The following is a 20,282-nucleotide window of genomic DNA, read 5'->3' as shown; positions in this document are numbered from 1 at the left end:
GCTAGAAGAGATATTGACAATTATTAAAGCAAAATAATCTTAGTTCTTTACACTCATTATTAGAATATAGCTACCAGTAACTAAAATAGTTCACGCCTATACTGATTACATATAGCATAATTCTGATTTATGTATATCAACTGTTAAATATTTCACTTCAATATCTTTGTGAGAACATTATATATTACTATTCAATTTATAGCAAATGTTTTGCTTTTTAAAAATGTTTTTTATTCATCAAGAACACATAAAAATTTTCAAAAGTGAGAGTAAAAATATTTATAATGTTACAAATCATTTTTGTAGACATAATTTGTTCTTTCATATAGAAATGTCATTAAAATCATGTATCAGTTGATGTAAAATATGAAGCAGAAAACAATCATTTGCAAATATGATGATAATAAGAATCAATAATAATTATTAAGCACCAATAATAGTTATATTAGAGAATCAAATCTCCGCATTAAAACCATAGACTGTCAAGCCTGTAAGCAGCCTGGTGAAAAAGGTGGTTCTTTTTGCAGTTATTCGGCTCATTTTCTATTTAATTATGAGGTTTTAGATGTGTTTTTAGTAACATTTTAAGCAGTTTTTTTTGCTGGATTAGTTTATCAGATGGTCACACTTTTTGATGAACCAAAAACATTTTCTAAAGATTTAGAATAAAGATCTATTAAAAATCGGCTCATATTTAAAATACAAATTAATAACATATTATATCACTGGGGGAAATAGGAATCTCTTGAAGTTTTAAATAAATAACTGTAGCCTATTGTCAGTTATTAACAAACTGATCAGCACATTTAACTTTCCTCAGTCAGAATTTTATGGAAGCATAAGTAGAATTTGGGCATTTGATCAATAAAAAATAAATATAATAACGTAGAGCTTTTCTAGTTTTACTTGAAAAAAAGTATTGAAAAATCATGGATATTAACAATAGCCTAATAAGTATTTTAAGTAACGTTAATATGGGCTGCCTTTGGTGCTTTACAACATTTTTTCGGTCATTTTTTGTTTCAAGAATTAGGTCCAAGATTTATAATAACAGTTACTTAAAATGTTTTCTCTATTTAACAACAATACAATGAAAGTTGACTTTACTTGCATCAGATTCCGCTTGCTCTTGAAGCCCTTTTCGATGGGTTATTTTGATTATTTATGATGGCATATCAGTCAAAATAGGACAAATGAGCTTTGTCAGTAGCGGAGTGGGTCTTTTGAACCCCCTCTGGCTAATGGCCTGCTGTAAAAAATGTACAAGGGTCACGTGGTACAATTAAAAAAACAATGGAAAAAAAATCTAATATTGGATTTACATAATAATTTTAACATTTAACCGATTTTTATTATTAGTTCTGATTTTAAAAAAACGCAGCCTGGTTAAAAAATGAATAAATATTAATGTTTCCGACCTTTAGACGGGTAGTGGCCAGCCATTACAAGAGGTTTTATAATATCGTGAGAGTGTATCATGGAGTATGGATCATAAGCATGACATGCAACAGTTCTCCAAAGTGAACCGCGCCCACCGAACTCCAGACTCCTCCTCCGTTGTGACTGTACGTGCCCTGCGCCGCCGCTCTTCTCTCCGTACCTCTCTTTCCCCTACACACCAGACACATCCAGACCGCAGACATGGCTCCGTAAAGGTGCACATGGCGGCCAGCAGCCATGAACCAAAAAACAACTCACCAAAAACTACAGATGCATCTCCGATTTGATTAATTTTGGACCGACCAACTTCTACATCCGCTGCAATATTCTCCAGTCCGGTTTTCAGCATTCGGGAGAGGAGGCTGCTCGCTTGCAACTCTGTCTCCATTTTCTCCAGACAATTTTACGTTTATCCCTAAATAAAACAAAACAAAAAAACAAAAGTCATGGGTGTGCAGGGTTTCCAGGAATACATTGAGAAGCATTGCCCCAACGCCGTGGTGCCGGTGGAGCTCCAGAAGCTCGCCCGGGGGAGTCTGGTCGGCGGCGGCCGGCAGAGACCTCCTCAAACGCCGCTCCGGCTGCTGGTGGACGCCGAGAACTGTCTTCACCGGCTCTACGGCGGCTTTTACACCGACTGGGTGAGCGGAGGCCAGTGGAACCATATGCTCGGGTACCTCGCCGCCCTTGCCAAAGCCTGTTTCAACGGCAACATCGAGCTGCTAGTGTGCTTCAATGGCGCCCTGGAGAAAGGCCGTCTCCACGAGTGGGTCAAGCGACAGGTGAACGAGAGGCAGACCGCCCAGCAGATTGTCAGCCACGTCCAGAACAAGGGAACACCGCCGCCCAAGGTCTGGTTTCTGCCCCCGGTGTGCATGGCCCACTGCATCCGCCTGGCGCTCCTCAGGTTCCACATCGGGGTGAGTAACGTTAGCGGCAGATGCGCGCTGTGTTTTTGACATGTACAGCCATTAGCTTAGCAAAACAAGATCAAATTGTCAAGTGCTAGTCTTACACGCTAGGCTGGGAGCTAGCAAGTGGCCTAAAGTTAGACTGATTTACGGTTGTGTTGACAGGTTGTGATATGTGCTTTGCTGCTCTTATAGCTTGACCACACCGAAAAGTTCCCCAATCCCCAATAAAACCAGAACCCCATCCTAGTTGAACAAACTGTGCTTTAAGTGAACTGGTGTACTTAATCTGTGAATTTTAAACCATCTGTGGTTTCTTGGTGCATTGATTTATATGCACAAACGTGTTAAGACCAATGTTCAATAATAACTGTTATTAACTGATTTAAGGTGGTCTCAGAGCCTATGACCGAGCTGTAAACTTACCAAAACACAATTAATACAGGTTGCCTGGGTAATACTAGACTGTCAATGAAACTGTGCTCTTAACACACTGATCAAGACCTATCCTAGTTTACATTGGTTATGCTAAAACTCAAATTCGAAATCAAATCAAATTAGACTGTCAGTGAAAACGTATTCTTAAAATATAAATCACAACCGACCCTAACTGCTGGTTTACATGTTGCATTTGATGTTATATGCTAAATTTAAAATGTAGATCAGCAGCTGCCAAACTGAAATGTTCCCCATACTCTTATAACAGCAGTAAGTAATGCTTGGTGAACAAACTAGGCTATAGATGGAACGGTGCCCTCTGTGCTTTCATTGATTTACATATACCGAACATGTTAAAATTATACTCACATGAAACCAGGTGGTAAACCAAAGCAAGCTAAACAAACTAGCCTGTCAGTGAAACTCTATTCTTAAGACACAAATCTCTAAACTGACTTAAATGTTGGTTCTCATATATATATACACATCTTAAAAGCCAAAATCACCAGCTGGTTTTAAATGGTCTCACAGCTTAGCTATGGTAAAAAGGTCTAAGAGTAGTATAGACCAAGGTAGTCAAATTTGACTGTCAGATATGAATAAAAAACCACCATGATTTGCTTTTGCATATTGCACCGATTCATATGCACCAGCTTAAATCAGCAGCTGGTTTACAGGATTGGCTGACTGACAGCTACCCAAAAGCTCTGTAAAACCAACATATGGATCAACGCATGAGCTTTGCCTGGTTTAAGGTGTTTTTCAGCAGGGATCCAACTTGTTGAAACATACTTTCAGTGGGTGTTCATTGAAAGACTCTTTTCCAGGTTGTGTCCGTCATCGTGTTGGTATATTAGATGTTTTCTTAACCTTTTAATGCAGCTGAAAGAGCACGCAAATCGTATCACTATAATCAGTTTGCATGGTTTTGATTTACATCTAAGTTATTACATTTGGACATTTAAAATATATTTATTTACATTAAGTCATTTAGCATTTTGTCCAAAGTGACTTGCAAATGAGGAGGGGTTAAGCAATTTAACATACAGAGGCCATACATACAAGTGCTGCCTTTATAAAGGAGTGACTTAAATAAGCGGCTTGAGAATTAGAGCAGTGAATTAAAGCAAAGCAATGAAAAGGAATTAAATGCATGACAAACAATAACACTAAGATTAAATCATTAAGTAATTATTGAGTTGTTGTTTAATTAATAACTATTTAACTCTAATTAACAACCTTTCTGTCCAATACTGATAATGCAATGCCGTACAAACCTCTCAGAATAGGAAGAAAAACATGTATTTATGTATGAATGCAGAACTGAAATCATGTAGTAGTAGGTTGTGCTGGAAAAAAGAAAGCACCACCTCGTCTTCAGTTTGATTGGCTGCTGCGTCATGTTCTTGTGACTGAGGAGTAGTAAACACGGCTCTGTGATTGGCTGAATGCTTCTTTGCGTCACTTCTGCTGAGATTTAGCAGCTGTACAGACTGTGACTGAGTTTATGTGCGGAGAGAAAGAGACATGAATTATGAGCGTCTTGCTCATAAACGATTTAGTTACATTAGTTTATGTTTGAGGGGACTGTTAGTATAAGCATTTCAGTGCATTTTTATTCACTTATCTCCAGTAACATTTGATCAGTTCAGAAACTGAAATGAATGCTTAAAGTTATTCATATATGTATAACATGAGAGATTCTGTCAATCAAACTGTGCTCTTAACACACTAATCAAGACCTATTCTAGTTTACATTGGTTATGCTAAACTAAGATCAGCAGCTAGTTTTAGCTTGTCTCAAGCTGAAAAGTTTCAAAAACTCAATTAAAACCGGTCGAGGAAATCAAATTAGACTGTCAGTGAAAAGTGTATTCTTCTCTAAATCACAACTTACCCTAACTGCTGGTTTACATGTTGCATTTAGGGATGCAATGATTATAAGTTTTGGTTGTACGATTATAGTCTGAGAAATATTCATAGTTTAATGGTTATTATGCATTCATTAATTTCAAACCCCACTAGTTTAGAAAATAAGATGAAAACTCCTTTTGTTTTACAGTGTTATTTATTGCTGCTCAGTAACTAATTAATACAGCACAAAATAATATAAAAAACAAACAATAGTAAATTTCTCTCTTTGTGCTTAAAAATAGGTGAATTTTACATTGTAAATTAATGATAGAACAATAAATAAAAATAAAAAAAAGAATAAAAAAACAAACAAACAGTATTTGTCTAATGCAGGGCTTGAAATTGCCGGTGCTCCCAACTTCAAAAATGAATAAGCACCACTGCAACTTGTATATTAACGGATTTATTGTTTTTAAAAACAACATTAATTAGAACTAACAAATACCAGAAACAACTATCTAACTAATGCTGTGATGACTTATTGATATTTGTGCAATAATTCCAAAATGAATGTCTAATAATTATAAAATATTATTGATAAAGAAGATGACAATAATACTAAAAATGAATAACATTTTTCATTATCATTCTGCCCTGAATTTGTGAGTTATTCGCTATAAAAAGTCCTACTGTTACTTTATAAAAAATAAAGCTGTGGTTTGCATCAAAAAAAAAAAATTAAGCATTGCAGTAAGAACTGTTTATTTTGCGCTATTGTTTTATATGCTGATCAATTTGATAAACAGAAAGAATGGACAAAAGAAAGGAAGAAAAGTCTTACTTCTGCACCCCTTTAAAAGTTTTGGTCATTGTAAATGCTCAGTCTCGTTATGCGCTGATCTCTCTGTTTGTGGAAAAAAGCCGGTGAGTTAGTCGGCCCATATATACGGGGCAGAGCAGGATTCTCTAGATGACTATCAGCGCAATACTGTCGTCATGAGCCGCAGTTTCAGTTTAAACTTAGTAAAGGCGAGCTTCTTTGGCGATGATGTGTACAGTGTTAGGTTTTACATTTAGCGGACATTTGCTTTTTAAGAGCTGATCAACTCCGAGTCTTTCAGCACTCTCTCCAAAATCACTCGGTTGATCTCGGCTGGTGGATTAACATTCACTACATGATCGCTCTTATTGGCGCCATTAATAATAACTCTAAGTGGCTTTGCAAACCTGTGTACTTTTCATGTACTGCTTCTTCCTCAGACTTCAGCCACAAAAGCCCCGTCATCCCATTGAGGTTCGCCTGAAAAGCGTGAGCGCGCTACGTCATGTGGGTGTACCTCCAGTGGAAATAATGAACTTGCCTGAGCTTGTCTTAGTTAATACCCTCAGTCATAGTTAATCTAGTGTGCGTTAGGGCTGCACGATATTGGAAAAAATTGACATTGCGATATTTTTTTCCCCTGCGATATATATTGCGATATTATATATATATATATATATATATATATATATATATATATATATATATATATATATATATATATATATATATATATATACTTAAAACTAGGGCTGTGACGGTCACCATGACAACCGCGTCACGGCCGTAGTACGTGACGTCACGCACTTTAAAACACAAATTACTGTTATGTTGCCAAGTATTACATATCTGTTAGAATATAACATTAGGCGCGATTCAGCAAGTTCAAGTTCAACCATGAATCTTGTTAGGAAACGAACTCTTACATCTGGGAACATTTTGGATATGTGCCGACTGAGAAAGGTGAACGAATCAATTTGGATTAAGCTTTTTGTATGGGGGTTTTAAGTAAAGTGTGTTTTAATATTCACTGCTGAGAGTCCAAACACTGAGGAGCAAATCCATCGATACGCAGATCCACGGGTCCCGAACCATGCAAGATAGTGGCGATTGACGGCGAGGGAAAAAAGCCATGTAGGCTTAATCAACTCCTGTCTTCTAAACGCAGAAGCCCAGCTCAGCCAGGCATGGCAGAGGCATTTGCAAAAATGGCCAGATACAAAAGAGAAAGTGATAAATGGAAGACATTGACGAGAAATGGAGCAACATATTTGGTAACTACTTAAGAACGCGCCGCTCCGCAGCGTAGAGAAAGCTGCGTCGCGAGAAATGCGGGCGGCGGAACAGAAGGAGAAGCCCTCTCTCGCATGGTTGTGAAAAAGTACCCTGTCTGTGCATTTTCGCTACAAGCACACCGTCTGACAGTGTATTGCTGGAAACATTATAACCCCATTCTTCACTTAAACCGGACAAAGTCAACATGTTAGTTTTTCTAGCAAATAATTTAAAATATGACTACAAAAGGTGGAGAGAAACTACGCTGTTTTTTTTAACATCTGACTTATATTGTTACTAGGTTAATATTTTCTTTGTACTTATAATTATTAATATTTATATTATTATTACACTTATTAGTAAAGTGCCATTTAGACTATTTGTTAAGTTCTTAAAAATGTAACGTTTAATTGTTATTATTATACGGTTTCAAGCAGTTAAAGTAATTTAATATTTAACTACAATATTTATAAACAGTTTTGTGTTGTTTTATTAACGAAAGTTCAAAAATAAACATGTGGCCTACTTTTATACGGATATTATTAATATTTAATTAAGTTATTCCGTAATTTTTACATAAAAGGTAAATTAACTTAAGTAGGCTACATTTGTTGATGTACGAGGTCATGGAACATGTTTGCCAGTAAATAATGTTCGCACCACTAAAAAAATAAATAAATGATTAACTAGCGAAAAGGATGCAATAAAAAATGCCAGCGCTTGATATTTCTTCACAATCGGATTCGTACGTGCAATAAGCCGAGACTATATTGCGCCGACAAGAACAAGCCCGAAAACTAAATCTAGAGAGAGAATTAATACTAGTTAATATTAATGATTATAAACACGAACTGCGTTGTATGATAAACCCATCACAATGATGTCGTGATCTTTGCTGAAGAACTGATATGTTATTGCCGTCTCCCCAGCCAGGTTTTCATCTGCTTTTTTCCCCCCCTTCTTCTGGATACAAACAATAAAGTATCAGCGCCAGACCAGTGGTTTAAATTATATTTTCCTTTCCTGATTTCTTTTCTTTTCATTAAAAAATAAATAAATGTTTAAAGTTTTGTATTGCATACCCTATATATTTTTTAAAGATTATCATTCAGCTTACCTGCAGCGCATGAGGTTGTGTGCTGGGCAAATCCCCTTTACTCATGCTACCCATTTCATTTATGACACTGTAAACTTGACTTGGTAGGCTGATCATCTTTAAACTCAAAAGACTGCTTTTGCATAATGTGATGTTACTTATTACAACTGTTAGCGGTGTTAAAATGAAAGCAAACATTAAAAAGGGTTTTGTTTTATCAATTGTATAGTTTAGTTTTAATAATAGCTAATTTATATAATAAATTATAATATTGATTATTGTGTAGACTACAGTGTCCAACAAAACAATTTTATTAGGTTACTCTAATAGACCAAATCCCTAACTGAAAAACGAATGTGAAAATGACAGGCAGTTGCGTCTTTGCTAAAATTAATTTAACGACAAATTTCTTTTGCTTTTTTCCCCTTTAGAGATCAAAAGAGCTGTATTTAAAGAATTGTTTAACGAAAACATGAATTGAATGCCCAGTTCTTTTCCGTGTGAGTTTAGTGCGCCTCTGCCGCGTCTGCGTTTTTAAGGTTACAGGTGCACCCTGACCTGACGCGGGGACCAGATCTCTGTATTGCTTTAATTTCTCAATTTTCATAACTGCATTGCATTTTCATATGGTAAAATATCAAAATGTATGTTCTGAAAGTAGTAGGAATGACGGGAGTGTTAGTAATTACTAACAGAAAGAACTTTCACTTTTGAGTGAACTGTCACGTGTTATTTTAGTATGATAAAATAAACAAAAATAGTAATGCAGAAAAGTATTTTTCGCTCTGCCAAGCCTTCTCTGTTGCTGTATAGAGAAGCAGCTTGCTCAGTCTCCTTACCCCGGCCCCACCCCGCCCACCGACTCCTGAACGTCTCACTCACTCACTCACTCACTCACGCGGGCATGCACTGCGGTCTCATGAGGAAACGCAGCTTTTTGATATAATGTTTTTCTTGTTCCCAAATACAAATAATTTATCAAGTATTGTTTGAAATAAGTATTCGTAAAAACACTCTATTCGTGCTTTTCCGAATACCGTATTCCGGTTCGGCTTCACCCATAATATATATATAGATTTTTTTTTTTTTTTGCTTTGCATCGCACCCTCCTGCGATGTGACTATCGCGGATGCGCACATCGCGATTTCGATGCTAAAACGATATATCGTGCAGCCCTAGTGTGCGTGGTTATTAGTCTCAGTGACAAACTAGCGCACAGTTTAGTTGCTGCAGTTTTGTTCCGTGCAGAAAAACGATGTTGAGAAGCCTTTACGATTAGGTAACCGTGACAAATTAAAGCGTGGTTAATAGTGAAACCGGTTAATCATTGCATCCCTTATCCCATGCCAAACTGAAATATTCCCTAAACTCGTATAAAAGCTGTTAACAATGTGTAACATGAGGGATTTCTAAAATATTTGTTCATGTAAAGATGTGTGATATGATGACAAACATATAGATATATATAGTTGATGGTAATACTTTTTCATCATTTTTTTTAGTCGATGATCACAATCTTGAATGCCACCACAGATGTAGGAAGAAATAAGGGGTTTTATATTTTATTGATTTTAATAATCTATATTCCTTAATCAAATATTTAATCTGAAGTTCTCAACAAAGTGAGAAATGAATTATTAAAGTTTTAACTTCGAGTATTTACTTAATGTAAAAACATACTGAAATGACAAGTAAAATAAGAATACCCATTTCTAAATAAATATATTTAAATGTTCGATACATAACTATTAATTATTAGAATTTACTGAAAAGGAACAATATCTTGCTATGTATAGTTATCAGGATAAAAGTGGGTTACTGTATATTGTGAAATTAAGTTTTGTCATTAAGTTTTGTCACCCAGCCTGTTTTCGTGAGTGAAAGGCTTGTTTTTCCAGTATTTGAGCACTATATGGTTTTAAAATTCAGATCACAGCTATTTAATCCTATTAATCAAAGTTATATTGAAGATAACATCCAGGAAATCCCCATATCATTGCATTGTAGGAAGATTTAACTGCTTTCATTGACTCAGCATGACTAATAATAACACCAATATGGAATAATTTCACAGAAGGATTTATTTCAAACACTAGACTGAAATTATGATTTGAGTTGGGAGTAAAACCATGTAAATAAATGTGGTATTTTCACATGCAGCCTGAATACGTTTAAAGCACTCACAGTCACAGGCCTCAAAAACATTTGCGAAATGAGCAATTATAATCCAGACTCCACATTGCATATGCTCGCGATGTGACTATAGAGTGGAGGAACTATGACGTCAATTTGTATGCAAAGACCCAGAAGCGAGTTAGCATTTTAGCAGTTCCAGAGTCCCAAAGTCAATGGGTATTTTGAATGGGATTTCGGTTAAATCGCGTAAATAAGGTTCGTGGCTAACACAAACTCAGGATATTTTCATGTTTTATTCTATGACATAAAACACATCAGTCACATCACACTCTCTCACACTTCTGTAAAAAAACGGTTGCTGTCAAGTTGCTAAATGGGACTATAGGCGGTGTCGGAGACATTATACGCCATTGTGCTAAACTGGTCTGGAACGTAGCCCGCTTGCATTGGGCATTTGAATTTGTCTGGGATTTAAGTATTTTCATAAAATAAATATTATTTTATAGTTTGCAGTATTTTTTTAATTGGGAATTTATAGTGTGTGATGAACTGTGTTTGAGGTTATGATTTTACAGTCTTTGAAAATCCTATATTGAGGGAACCAGTTATATGCTAGCAGCTGATTAGCCTACAAGGTGACGTCATAGTTCCTCCACTCTTTTGCGAATGATCACATTGCAATATCGATGCTGAAACGATATATTGCACAGCCCTTAGAGACTTGTTGTCCAGCTAAAACCCTGTTTCAAAAGTTCTAGTTTTAAAATTCACATCACAGCCAAGAATCATCTCCTCATTGATTCTTTTAAATAATGCTGTTTAATCGATTGAAGCATTTGACAAGGAAGCCATTATCCAGCATAATAAGAAGTAGCATTTCCTAGAAGAAATGTGCCACACACCCTGTAATGGGAATCTGTGAAACCCTGCAGCAGTCTCGTCAATGCGAATAAGTTTTTGTTCTGCTAATTAGCCCTCCTGTAATGTGCTTTTTCATTCAGGTTGTCCAGACCATCGAGGATCATCACCAGGAAGTGATTGCCTTATTTCGAGAGAACGGCTTCCATGGTCTGGTTGCCTATGATTCGGATTACGCCCTGTGCAACATCCCATATTACTTCAGTGCCCATGCCCTCAAACTCAGCCGCAATGGCAAAAGCCTCACCACCAGCCAATACCTGATGCACGAAGTTGCCAAGCAGCTTAATCTCAATCCAAATCGTTTCGTCATTTTTGCTTCACTTTTAGGTAGGTGTGTTTTGGATCTACATTGAGACTCTTAGCTTATTCTTATTGTCAATCCACTTGTTAAGTCATGACATATGGAATACTGTTTCCAGGTTCAAGCGGCTACTCATTTGAATTGAGAAAATATTCGTTTATGACCCTTTTTATTTACACATTATAGTAAATTTTATATAAAATCATAGTCTACACATCAGTTCTGGACTTGCTGCATCGCAAAAACCAAAATTTTAACAATTTATAAAAATGAATCTCTTTCTGGATATCTGGCATGGGTGTATATATATATTTTGGGATCGTTATTTTCCAAAGTATTACATCGCTTTGTAATCGTTTATTATCACCATTTGATGAGTCTCCCCATACAGTTTGATATAGCGCTTGGACCCGGAAGCCGATTTGTGTGACGTCACACTTGACAAGCGGATGATTTGTCTGTGCGTTTAATTCATCAAATGTTTTCATCAGTTTAAGCTATTCTCATGGATGAAATCAAGTTATTCTTTTGTATTTCATTTTAAATATCTACTGGAAATTATTTTATAGGGATGCACTGGATTTTCGCTCATCAAATATTTATCAAAACTGCATTTTTTTTGTCAGCTAGCTTGTGCGCTCTGGAATTCAAAGTACAAAATAGTTCTGCTGCGATATTCTGCTCATGTGAACGTATAATAATTGAAAGTCAGCATTTTTTTTTTTTGGCAAAATCATTGAATATCTGGGATTTTTGTTTGTCTTTTTCAAGTTTGTTTACATTTCTCAAGATAGTTTTTTCTATACCATATTTTAATAGCAAAATGATTATAATTAGACTTTTTTTGTCAAGTGCAGTTACTAGACTTGTGTTATCAACATGTCAGTATATATACATTTTGATGTGCTGCATTTTCTCACAACACATGCAAATAGCATGGAATACAACAGAAATATTTCAAGGGAACCCAATAACGTATCGGACCCAGCTATTTACATTGTGGTTATTAAGGCTAGTGATATACGAAAGACAAGGGAATTGTGCAATCAGAAAGTTAAAATAAACAATAACTCCTGTTTCAAAGAGCACTTACAACTTCACTGAGCAATAGTCACTGCACAATAAACATATGCCAGCCGGGTCTGTCACATTTTTGGGTGCCACTGAAACATTACTGCTGTGCTATTTGCATGTGCTGTGTGAATGCAGTGCATATTCTTTTTTTGTTTGCGTTGTGAGCATTTGCAACATGTACTGTATGCTATCAAACCGATTAAGATCCTGTCTTATTTATTTCTATTTGCTGTTGTTTTTTGTAATTGCCTGTACTTCCTTAAAGTGAAGCATGTTAAGTTCTCTCGGCCACCGTTGCTTTGTTAAAAAGTTTACGACAGAAATGACTAAATGTAACATTTGTAAAACTACAATTGAGCTATCAAACGTGTGAGGAAGCATTTCAAGCCGCTAAAACATTAAGTACCTCAGATTCTTTTCAAAATCTGAGGTAAATTATGCATTGTTCTTCTAATAGAGGCTTGATATTTGGTTTAGACCAGGAACCCTGTATAACTGAATGCTGTTTTTGAAGGTAATCACATACTGCCTGATGAAGACTTGGCTGCCTTTCACTGGAGTTTACTTGGTCCTGAGCATCCTTTAGCATCCTTGAAGGTATCGTTGATTATTATTTAAATTTAGTTACTCTCTCTGTCTTTGTATATCTTTCAGCTGCCTATATTAACATTTTAGTAAAAATACATTCAATCTGGCTACATTGTAGAATATCACAAATACGACGCATAACACAATACATTCTTGTGTGATTTAATTCTTCAAGGTTTTCTTCATTGAACTTATCAGGCTCTGTAAAATGACTTCAGCTTCGTTCCCAACATGTAGACTTTAGTTTAAATAAACTCATTGAGTCTCAGCCAAATAAATCAAGCATTGTGACTGTAGATGAAAGAGGAGAACTTCTGTTGTCTTGTCTCAGTGTTGTTGTTCGACAGATGGCTTTATTGATTCAGCATGGGCTTGAGTGGGTTTTACTCAATTTAACCACTGACTTGTAGATCTGTGTGTGCCTCGTCACTTTTACACTCATTTTCAACTTGCATCTCTGTTTGTGTATCTGTAGTTAGCAGTTATGTTGTTAAAATGTGCTTTTTTTAAGCACTTAAAAATCACGTGTCGATTATGCTTGTCAATTGTATCACGATGTCCTCAATCAGTCATATACTATGATATTTGTGTGTGTGTGTGTGTGTGAGCAGTGAGTTTCAATTTTAGAATTTTGTTTATAATTGATGATTTTGAGATAAAATAATTCTTAGTTTTGGAATTCAGAATTAACTTTTTGGAATTCTTAGTTTATATTTTGGAATTCTGAGCTTTTTTTTATATTTCTGATCTGAGTTCATATTTTGGAATTGTGAGTTTATCTTTTGGAATTCTGAGTTCATATTTTGGAATTCTAAGCTTATGATTTGGAATCCTGAGTTTATCTTTTGAAATTCTGAGTTTGAAATTCTGAGCTTATATTTTGGAATCCTGAGTTTATTTTTTTGGAATTAGGAGTTTATCTTTTGGAATTCTGAGTTTTGGAATCCTGAGTTTAAATATATTGGAATTCTGAGATCATCTTTTGGAATTTTGAGTTTATATTTTAATATGTTGAGTTTAAATTTTGTGATTCTCAGTTTATCTTTTGGCATTCTGAGTATATCTTTTAAAATCCTGTGTTTACCTTTTGGAATCATGAGTTTACCTTTTGGAATCCTGAGTTTACCTTTTGGAATCCTGAGTTTTAGAATAGTAAGTTTAGCTTTTGATATCCTGAACTTATCTTTTGGAATTCTGAGCTTATATTTTGCTATTCTGAGTTTAGATTTCACAATTTTGAATATGTATTTTAAAATTCTGAGTTTATATATTAAAATTCTGTTGATAACAATGAGTTCATAATTTAGAATTCTTGGTTTTAGAAATCTGAGTTTGTGTATTGAAATTCTGGTTCTTTTAGTGTTCTGGTTCTTAGTATATACTTAAGAATTAGATTTTTGTCAGAATTCTTTCCATTTTCTATTTTAGAACTCCGATTATAAGTTCTTTGTTTTTAAAGTAGAACTCTGGGCTTCTATTTTTAGTTGTCCATTGTCAGTCATGTTTGTAAATGCATCAGATATGTACTCCTATGATGCCCATCACATTTGAAGCAGAAGGAGCTTTTGCTGGGGGTGTGATGGGTTGTCTTCTCTGGCACAGGTTCGTGCCCATCAGCTCGTTCTTCCTCCATGTGACGTCGTCATCAGAGCTGTGGCAGATTATGTCCGAAACCTGCAAGATGTTCACGATCTGGAAGCTATTGCTAAAGACATATTCAAGCATTCGCAGGTAAGCTGATGCACCACTGGAGAAATTAAGCCATCGTGTTCTATTTTCATGAAGGTCTGCACACTTATTTGGAATCATGATTTGAAACGTAATGGTTGCTTCAAAGTGAAGTGACTGCATTGATTTACACATGAGCTCAGGACTTTTCAGTGTCTCAAGTTGTTTCTTTTCGAGTCATATCCAAACTTATCAACTAAAATGTGGCTTTAAGGGTGTCATAAGTACTAGTTTCTTGTTGTAATATTACAGTACAATAAATCCAAAATATATTTATTATTTTTAGTACATTACCATAGATTTTTTACATTATCCATGCAGGCAAAACAAAGCTACCTCACACTGCCTGCCAAGTCACAAGCTGAGTGTGTTCTTTTTTTTTTGGCATATACCATTAGTTGTTGTGTAATAGGATATACTAACTGACCAGAGACATGCATCAACATAATTACTTCAAAAAAAAAAAAAAAAAAAGTTAGAAAGAAGAAATTTATGGATTTTTGACAAACAGAAGCATTATTGAACCATCCTGATCTGAGGTACACATATCTATGGTTAATATTGTATGCTTTTTTTAAAAATAGAGTTTATTTTAAATTGTGGTTAAAGTACAAATTAAAATGTGAAGTCAAAGTGTAAATAGAAGTGCATGAATACCTTTTCCCTATCAGCCAATATTAATCTAAGTAAAATAAAAAACACCAAGTATAAAAGCATATTCTGTATCACTCATTCTCCACAAGATACTTGTAAACAGGGCTTGACATTAACTTTTTTGATCGCTAGCCACTGTGGCTTGTAGTTTTTAAACATTACTAGTCACTTGCCATTTTCACTAGCCACAATTTTGTTGTTGTCTACATGTACACTTTTTATTCAGCAAAACTGTTCTTTAAAAAAAAAACTTGACATTTTAAAACTAATTAAATACACAAACACATTTTTTCAAAGAACCAATTGCATCGGTTGCGTTTCCAGACATGGTTTCTTTACCCAGAAAACAGGAGCGCGCAGACATTTAAACACTCGCGATCATCACATCAGCTGTGCACGAAAGTCTCTCCATGCGAAAGATCATTCTCTTATTTGGTATTTAGCTGTTTTCTTTTGCTCTTGTGAACACAGTTGTTTTTGTCAGTCGTGCTGCTTTTCGATGGGCATTGTTATTGCCGAACTTTGCTTTTAAGAAAACTATAATTTAGAAATTATTTTGAATTGGTCAAAGTGGCTAGTGGGTGGCGGGTTTGCAGCTTGTAAACCACACTGAATTTGAGCTCTGGAATGTACCTTATAGTTTTTGATAAAGGAAATAAAGTGACGGGTGCTGTATATGTATCACAAGTGCCTTAAATTTACATTTTGTGTTCATATCCGTTTTGGGTTTTTTTTTTTTTATGGGATTCTTGGCTTGAAACAGAAGAAAGTGTAATCAGCTTGTGCTTTCTTTCTATGGAGATCCCAGTGTAAGCTGCCCTTGCAGTCCATTGTTTTGCCCACCAGGTTTCCACACATCACGTGACCGATAACTGAGGCCAGACAGAATCTGTGGACATGTTTTATTATTTCTGTGGAGAATTTTGTAAAAAATCTGCAGATTTATATATGACTTAAGAAGTATCATTACTAAAAACTTAATATATAAATTAAAAATTTTGACTTTTATTTAATGTTTACAATGCAACTCCAATTAGATCCACTTATTTGTTAAACAAAGCAAGTCTCTAATTTAAAAGATCTACTTAAAGACAGAAAATATTACTTTACTGTATTGTAAATAAATCATATGCACATTTTAATATTACTATTATTAAATCACAATAATAATAGTGAAATAAATTTAAAAACTTAATAAATTTAAATTTACACAAGTAAATACATAAACTCAATGATGGGATAAAAATCTGCAGATTTCCATGTGGGCCTTCCGATAACTATTAACAAATTCAAATTTTATAGTTGGGTTCATATAAACAGTACTAATAATTCTGGGGCCAAATTGTGCAGTTCTAAGATCAAGCACAGCAAACCTATATTGCATTTGCAGTTATCATAAAGCTTTCAATGGTATTATTTTGCTCTTATTGTCATGATATTTTCCTGTATGGAAAATAAAAGAAATCTGTGAAATGTTTCAATTATTTTGTATCCATTATTTTTGTGAGTTTTACTGAGGTCTGAAACCACAATTTGGACAGATTGTTTTAGTATACCACAGAATAAATGACTTTGTACAGGTTATAACAACATGGATGAGCGATGCCTTAAAGAACCAAGATTTACGTTCTAATTCTGCATCTTTTCTTTCTAGTCCAGAACCGATGACAAAGTTTTCCGTTTCAAGAAAGCAGTGGATTATTACAGCACCGCCAGCAAGCCTCCTCACTTCCCCCCCTATTTAGGTGAGATTGTCAATATGTTTGATTTTCCTCCTCTCGCGGGACAGCGTCTGTTCCTGTTAGTTTGTGCTTGTTAAATTCTTGGAGCAGCTCATGTCTGCGTGTGTTCTTCTGTCTGTGTTTGAGGCCAACTTTTAGAGACATGCTTTGCCTCTCTCTCTCTCTGTCTCAGTCCTCACAGTAATGTGAGAAATTTCCCCACTTGCCTTGGACCCTGTGTGCACTTGGAATGGCCGCTTTGCTATGTGCATACAAATAGGCTTCTTTAGAAAGAGAACTGCTATAGTCTGGAAAAACTCCCCTGCACTCGCCTGAAAACTTTTAACAGGTTCATTAAGATGGTGTCAACTAAATAATTAGAAGCTGAGAGAAGAATACTGGATATGACATCTTCCAATTAGTGACAGTAGTTTAACAAATTAGGGGGGTTTTCTTGGGGAATAATAATTCTAAGTTTGTTTTAAAAAAATTATGAGGGGAAAAAAGGTCAAGCTTACAGTTGTCTGAAAAATTTTCAGAACTGTTGTGTATAGTCACAATTCCTCTTTTAAATGAACACTGCTCTTAAAAAAAGCTCATTTAACAAGTCCCCTAGAGTGAACAGTTAAAATAAAAATAAAAAATTGAGTCCATTCAGCTGATCTCCGGGTCCAACTGGAACACTTTTAGCTTAGCATAAATCATTAAATCTACACCCTATAACAGGGCTCGAAATTAACCTTTTTGCTTGGTAGCACCGGTGCTCCTAACTTAAAAAATTTAGGCGCATCAGCCAAAATGTTGTCGCACTTATAAGCACCAAACATATTTAATTTATTGCATTTAAAATGAACACTGATCAAACTAACAAGCAAAAAAATATACATGCAAGCATGAGGAAAATATGTCTCAACGAAATCCTGTTATCACAAGAAAATAGATTTTTATTAAGATAACTGAGTGACGAATAGGTACACGGAGCGCTCACCAGCCCTGCACGCACTGCTTCACATGAAGGAATCTGTTAACAATATAACATTCAGATGAACATTCAGCACATGATCACTAGTAAGATGTGTCATTATTTGTAACTTTAGATGCCATTGTTTCTAAAAGAAAATCTGTCAATGTAATCTTCATTCTTATCTTCAGCGCTTTACAGTTTTTCGCGATAGTAGCTCTCTGTCATCCCAAGCCAGAAGGCATTGACTGAGTGATTGACAGCTAATATTTCAGTGCTAGAGCAGTAGTGGGCCAATAAGAAGAGCATTAAGGTGGGGCAAGCATTACGGAATTGGCTTAGTTTACTGCAGCCAGTTGACATGACAACTGTTTTAAACCATTCCTGAACGCCTCTGTTTCGTGTTTCAAGTGCAGAGATTCATTCTGCGTGAATGTCTCCCGAATCCGCACATGTGGTGAACCTTTTGCAGTAAAAACTGGTTGCACACAATTTTTGCACTTGCACAAATGCTCCCAAATTTATTTTGAAGTCGCATAGGTAAAATTTCGGGCGCATATGCGACCAAAATGGTCGCAATTTCGAGCCCTGCTATAACTATGCTCGTATTTTGTAACATCGCTGCATACTATCATTGCACCTGCTGCAGCCATGGTATGGCAGCAAAGTTCCTTGATTTTTTTTGTTGGAATAGTTCCTAGCAATATTGACCGAGAAAATAGCAACATTTTTCATCGGTCTTAGTACAAGATGTAAATACAGAAGAGTCCAGCTTTAAATGATCAATGACAAATGCTAATGGTCTAATAATCTAATTCAATGAATTGTGCTAAGCTAAGCTAAAAAAGCTCCTGGCAGACTGGCTGAATGGATTTAAAGATGATAAAACTCAACTGTTTAGCTCAGGTCTTTACACTGGCTCCCTCCCAGTTACATTCAGAATAAATTTTATAGTACTACTACTTGTCTATAAGTCACGAAATGGCCTAGGACCTCAATACTTTACAGATATGCTCACTAAATACAAACCTACATTTATAGATCCCTCAGATCTTTAGGATCATATAAACTAGAAATTCCAAGGATTCAGTCAAAGCAGGGTGAATCAGCTTTCAGCTACTACACCCCTCACTGCTGGAATCAGCTTCCAGAAATGATCACATGTGCTCCAACATTAGGCATGTTCAAATCAAGACTGAAAACAAGCTAAGCCTTTACTGAATGAGCACTGTGCTACGTCTGACTGATTGCACTATTATGTCTTTTTTTGTTTTCTTTTTTTATAACCCATTTTAACACATTTTAATCTATTTTTAAATGATTTTATTATTTGTTTTTATTTTCTTATACTTGTATTTTTTTATTCTTGTTTATTTAAAGCACTTTGAAATGCCAATGTGTATGAAATGTGCTATATAAATAAACTTGCCTTGTCTATAAATCACTAAATAGCCTAAGGTTTCAATACATTACAGATTTGCTCACTGATTACAAACAGATCAGTAAAGATCAAGTAAATTTGAAATTCTAAGAGTTCAGTCAAATCAAGGTGAATCCGCCTTCAGCTATTACGCCCCTGCTGCTGGAATCAGCTTCCAGAAATGATCAGATGTGCTCCATCATTAGGCACATTCAAATCGAGACTGAAAACACATCTGTTTATTTACTGAATGAGCACTGTGCTACGTCCGACAGATTGCACTATTGTTTCTTTTTCTTTTTCATTCCTTTAAAACCTGTTTTAACACATTTGAATGTTTTTAATAATTTTATTTTTCTAATTGAATCTATTTCTTATACTTGTTTCTTTTATTCTTGTTTATGTAAAGCACCTTAAATTACCACTGTGCATGAAATGTGCTATATAAATAAACTTGCCTTACTGAAAAATGAGCCCATTTCCTGAAAGTGTAGTGTTCCTTTAACCTTTTTTCAATCATTCTGTGGTAGAAACAGTCTTGCGTAGAATGACCACAAAAAGCTATGTTACATACACATCTCTACTCTATCTCTGTGCCCACACACACATTCTCAATGCATCAAGGTCAGTTTCCACAGTGGGTGGACATGCGGTTCAACAAGAATCCCAGTTAGGCCTCATTCCTTTATTTAATCATACAAAACAATGTAGTGTCTTCTCTGGCTGTTTTTCCGTCCACATTTTTTATTCTCTCCAAATCATTAAATCAGACTTTCTCTCTTTCTTTTTTTAAATTTGTTTGCCCACAGTCAGACCAAATCAAATGGGAATGCCAGCAGCAACGCAGATGCTTAACATTCCAGGCAAACCTGGGGTGAGCACCATTTCTCTATTATGGCCCGTCCTGAAAGACTTTCCCACACACATCAGACTGACCAGTGCAT

General features: G+C 35.5%; 1 protein-coding gene across 4 annotated transcripts in view; it reads left to right on the top strand.

The window, feature by feature from the left end:
- The first annotated feature begins 1,602 nt into the window (after positions 1 to 1,602).
- Positions 1,603 to 20,282, top strand: part of fam120a (family with sequence similarity 120 member A) — a 35,900-nt gene continuing 17,220 nt past the window's right edge. For all 4 annotated transcript variants that reach the window (XR_015502048.1, XR_015502047.1, XM_087272654.1 and 1 more), the window contains 6 exon segments: positions 1,603 to 2,360; positions 10,972 to 11,218; positions 12,781 to 12,863; positions 14,457 to 14,585; positions 16,891 to 16,981; positions 20,148 to 20,212. Coding sequence is in view for 2 of the 4 variants with exons in the window: in XM_087272654.1 (XP_087128780.1) it covers positions 1,887 to 2,360; positions 10,972 to 11,218; positions 12,781 to 12,863; positions 14,457 to 14,585; positions 16,891 to 16,981; positions 20,148 to 20,212 (1,089 nt within the window). In the remaining 2 variants the exon portion in view is untranslated.

The sequence above is a fragment of the Danio rerio genome, chromosome 11, assembly GCF_052040795.2.
Source record: "Danio rerio strain M-AB ecotype USA chromosome 11, GRCz13ab, whole genome shotgun sequence".
Classification (NCBI taxonomy): domain Eukaryota; kingdom Metazoa; phylum Chordata; class Actinopteri; order Cypriniformes; family Danionidae; genus Danio; species Danio rerio.
This window is presented reverse-complemented; position numbering and strand designations above follow the sequence as displayed.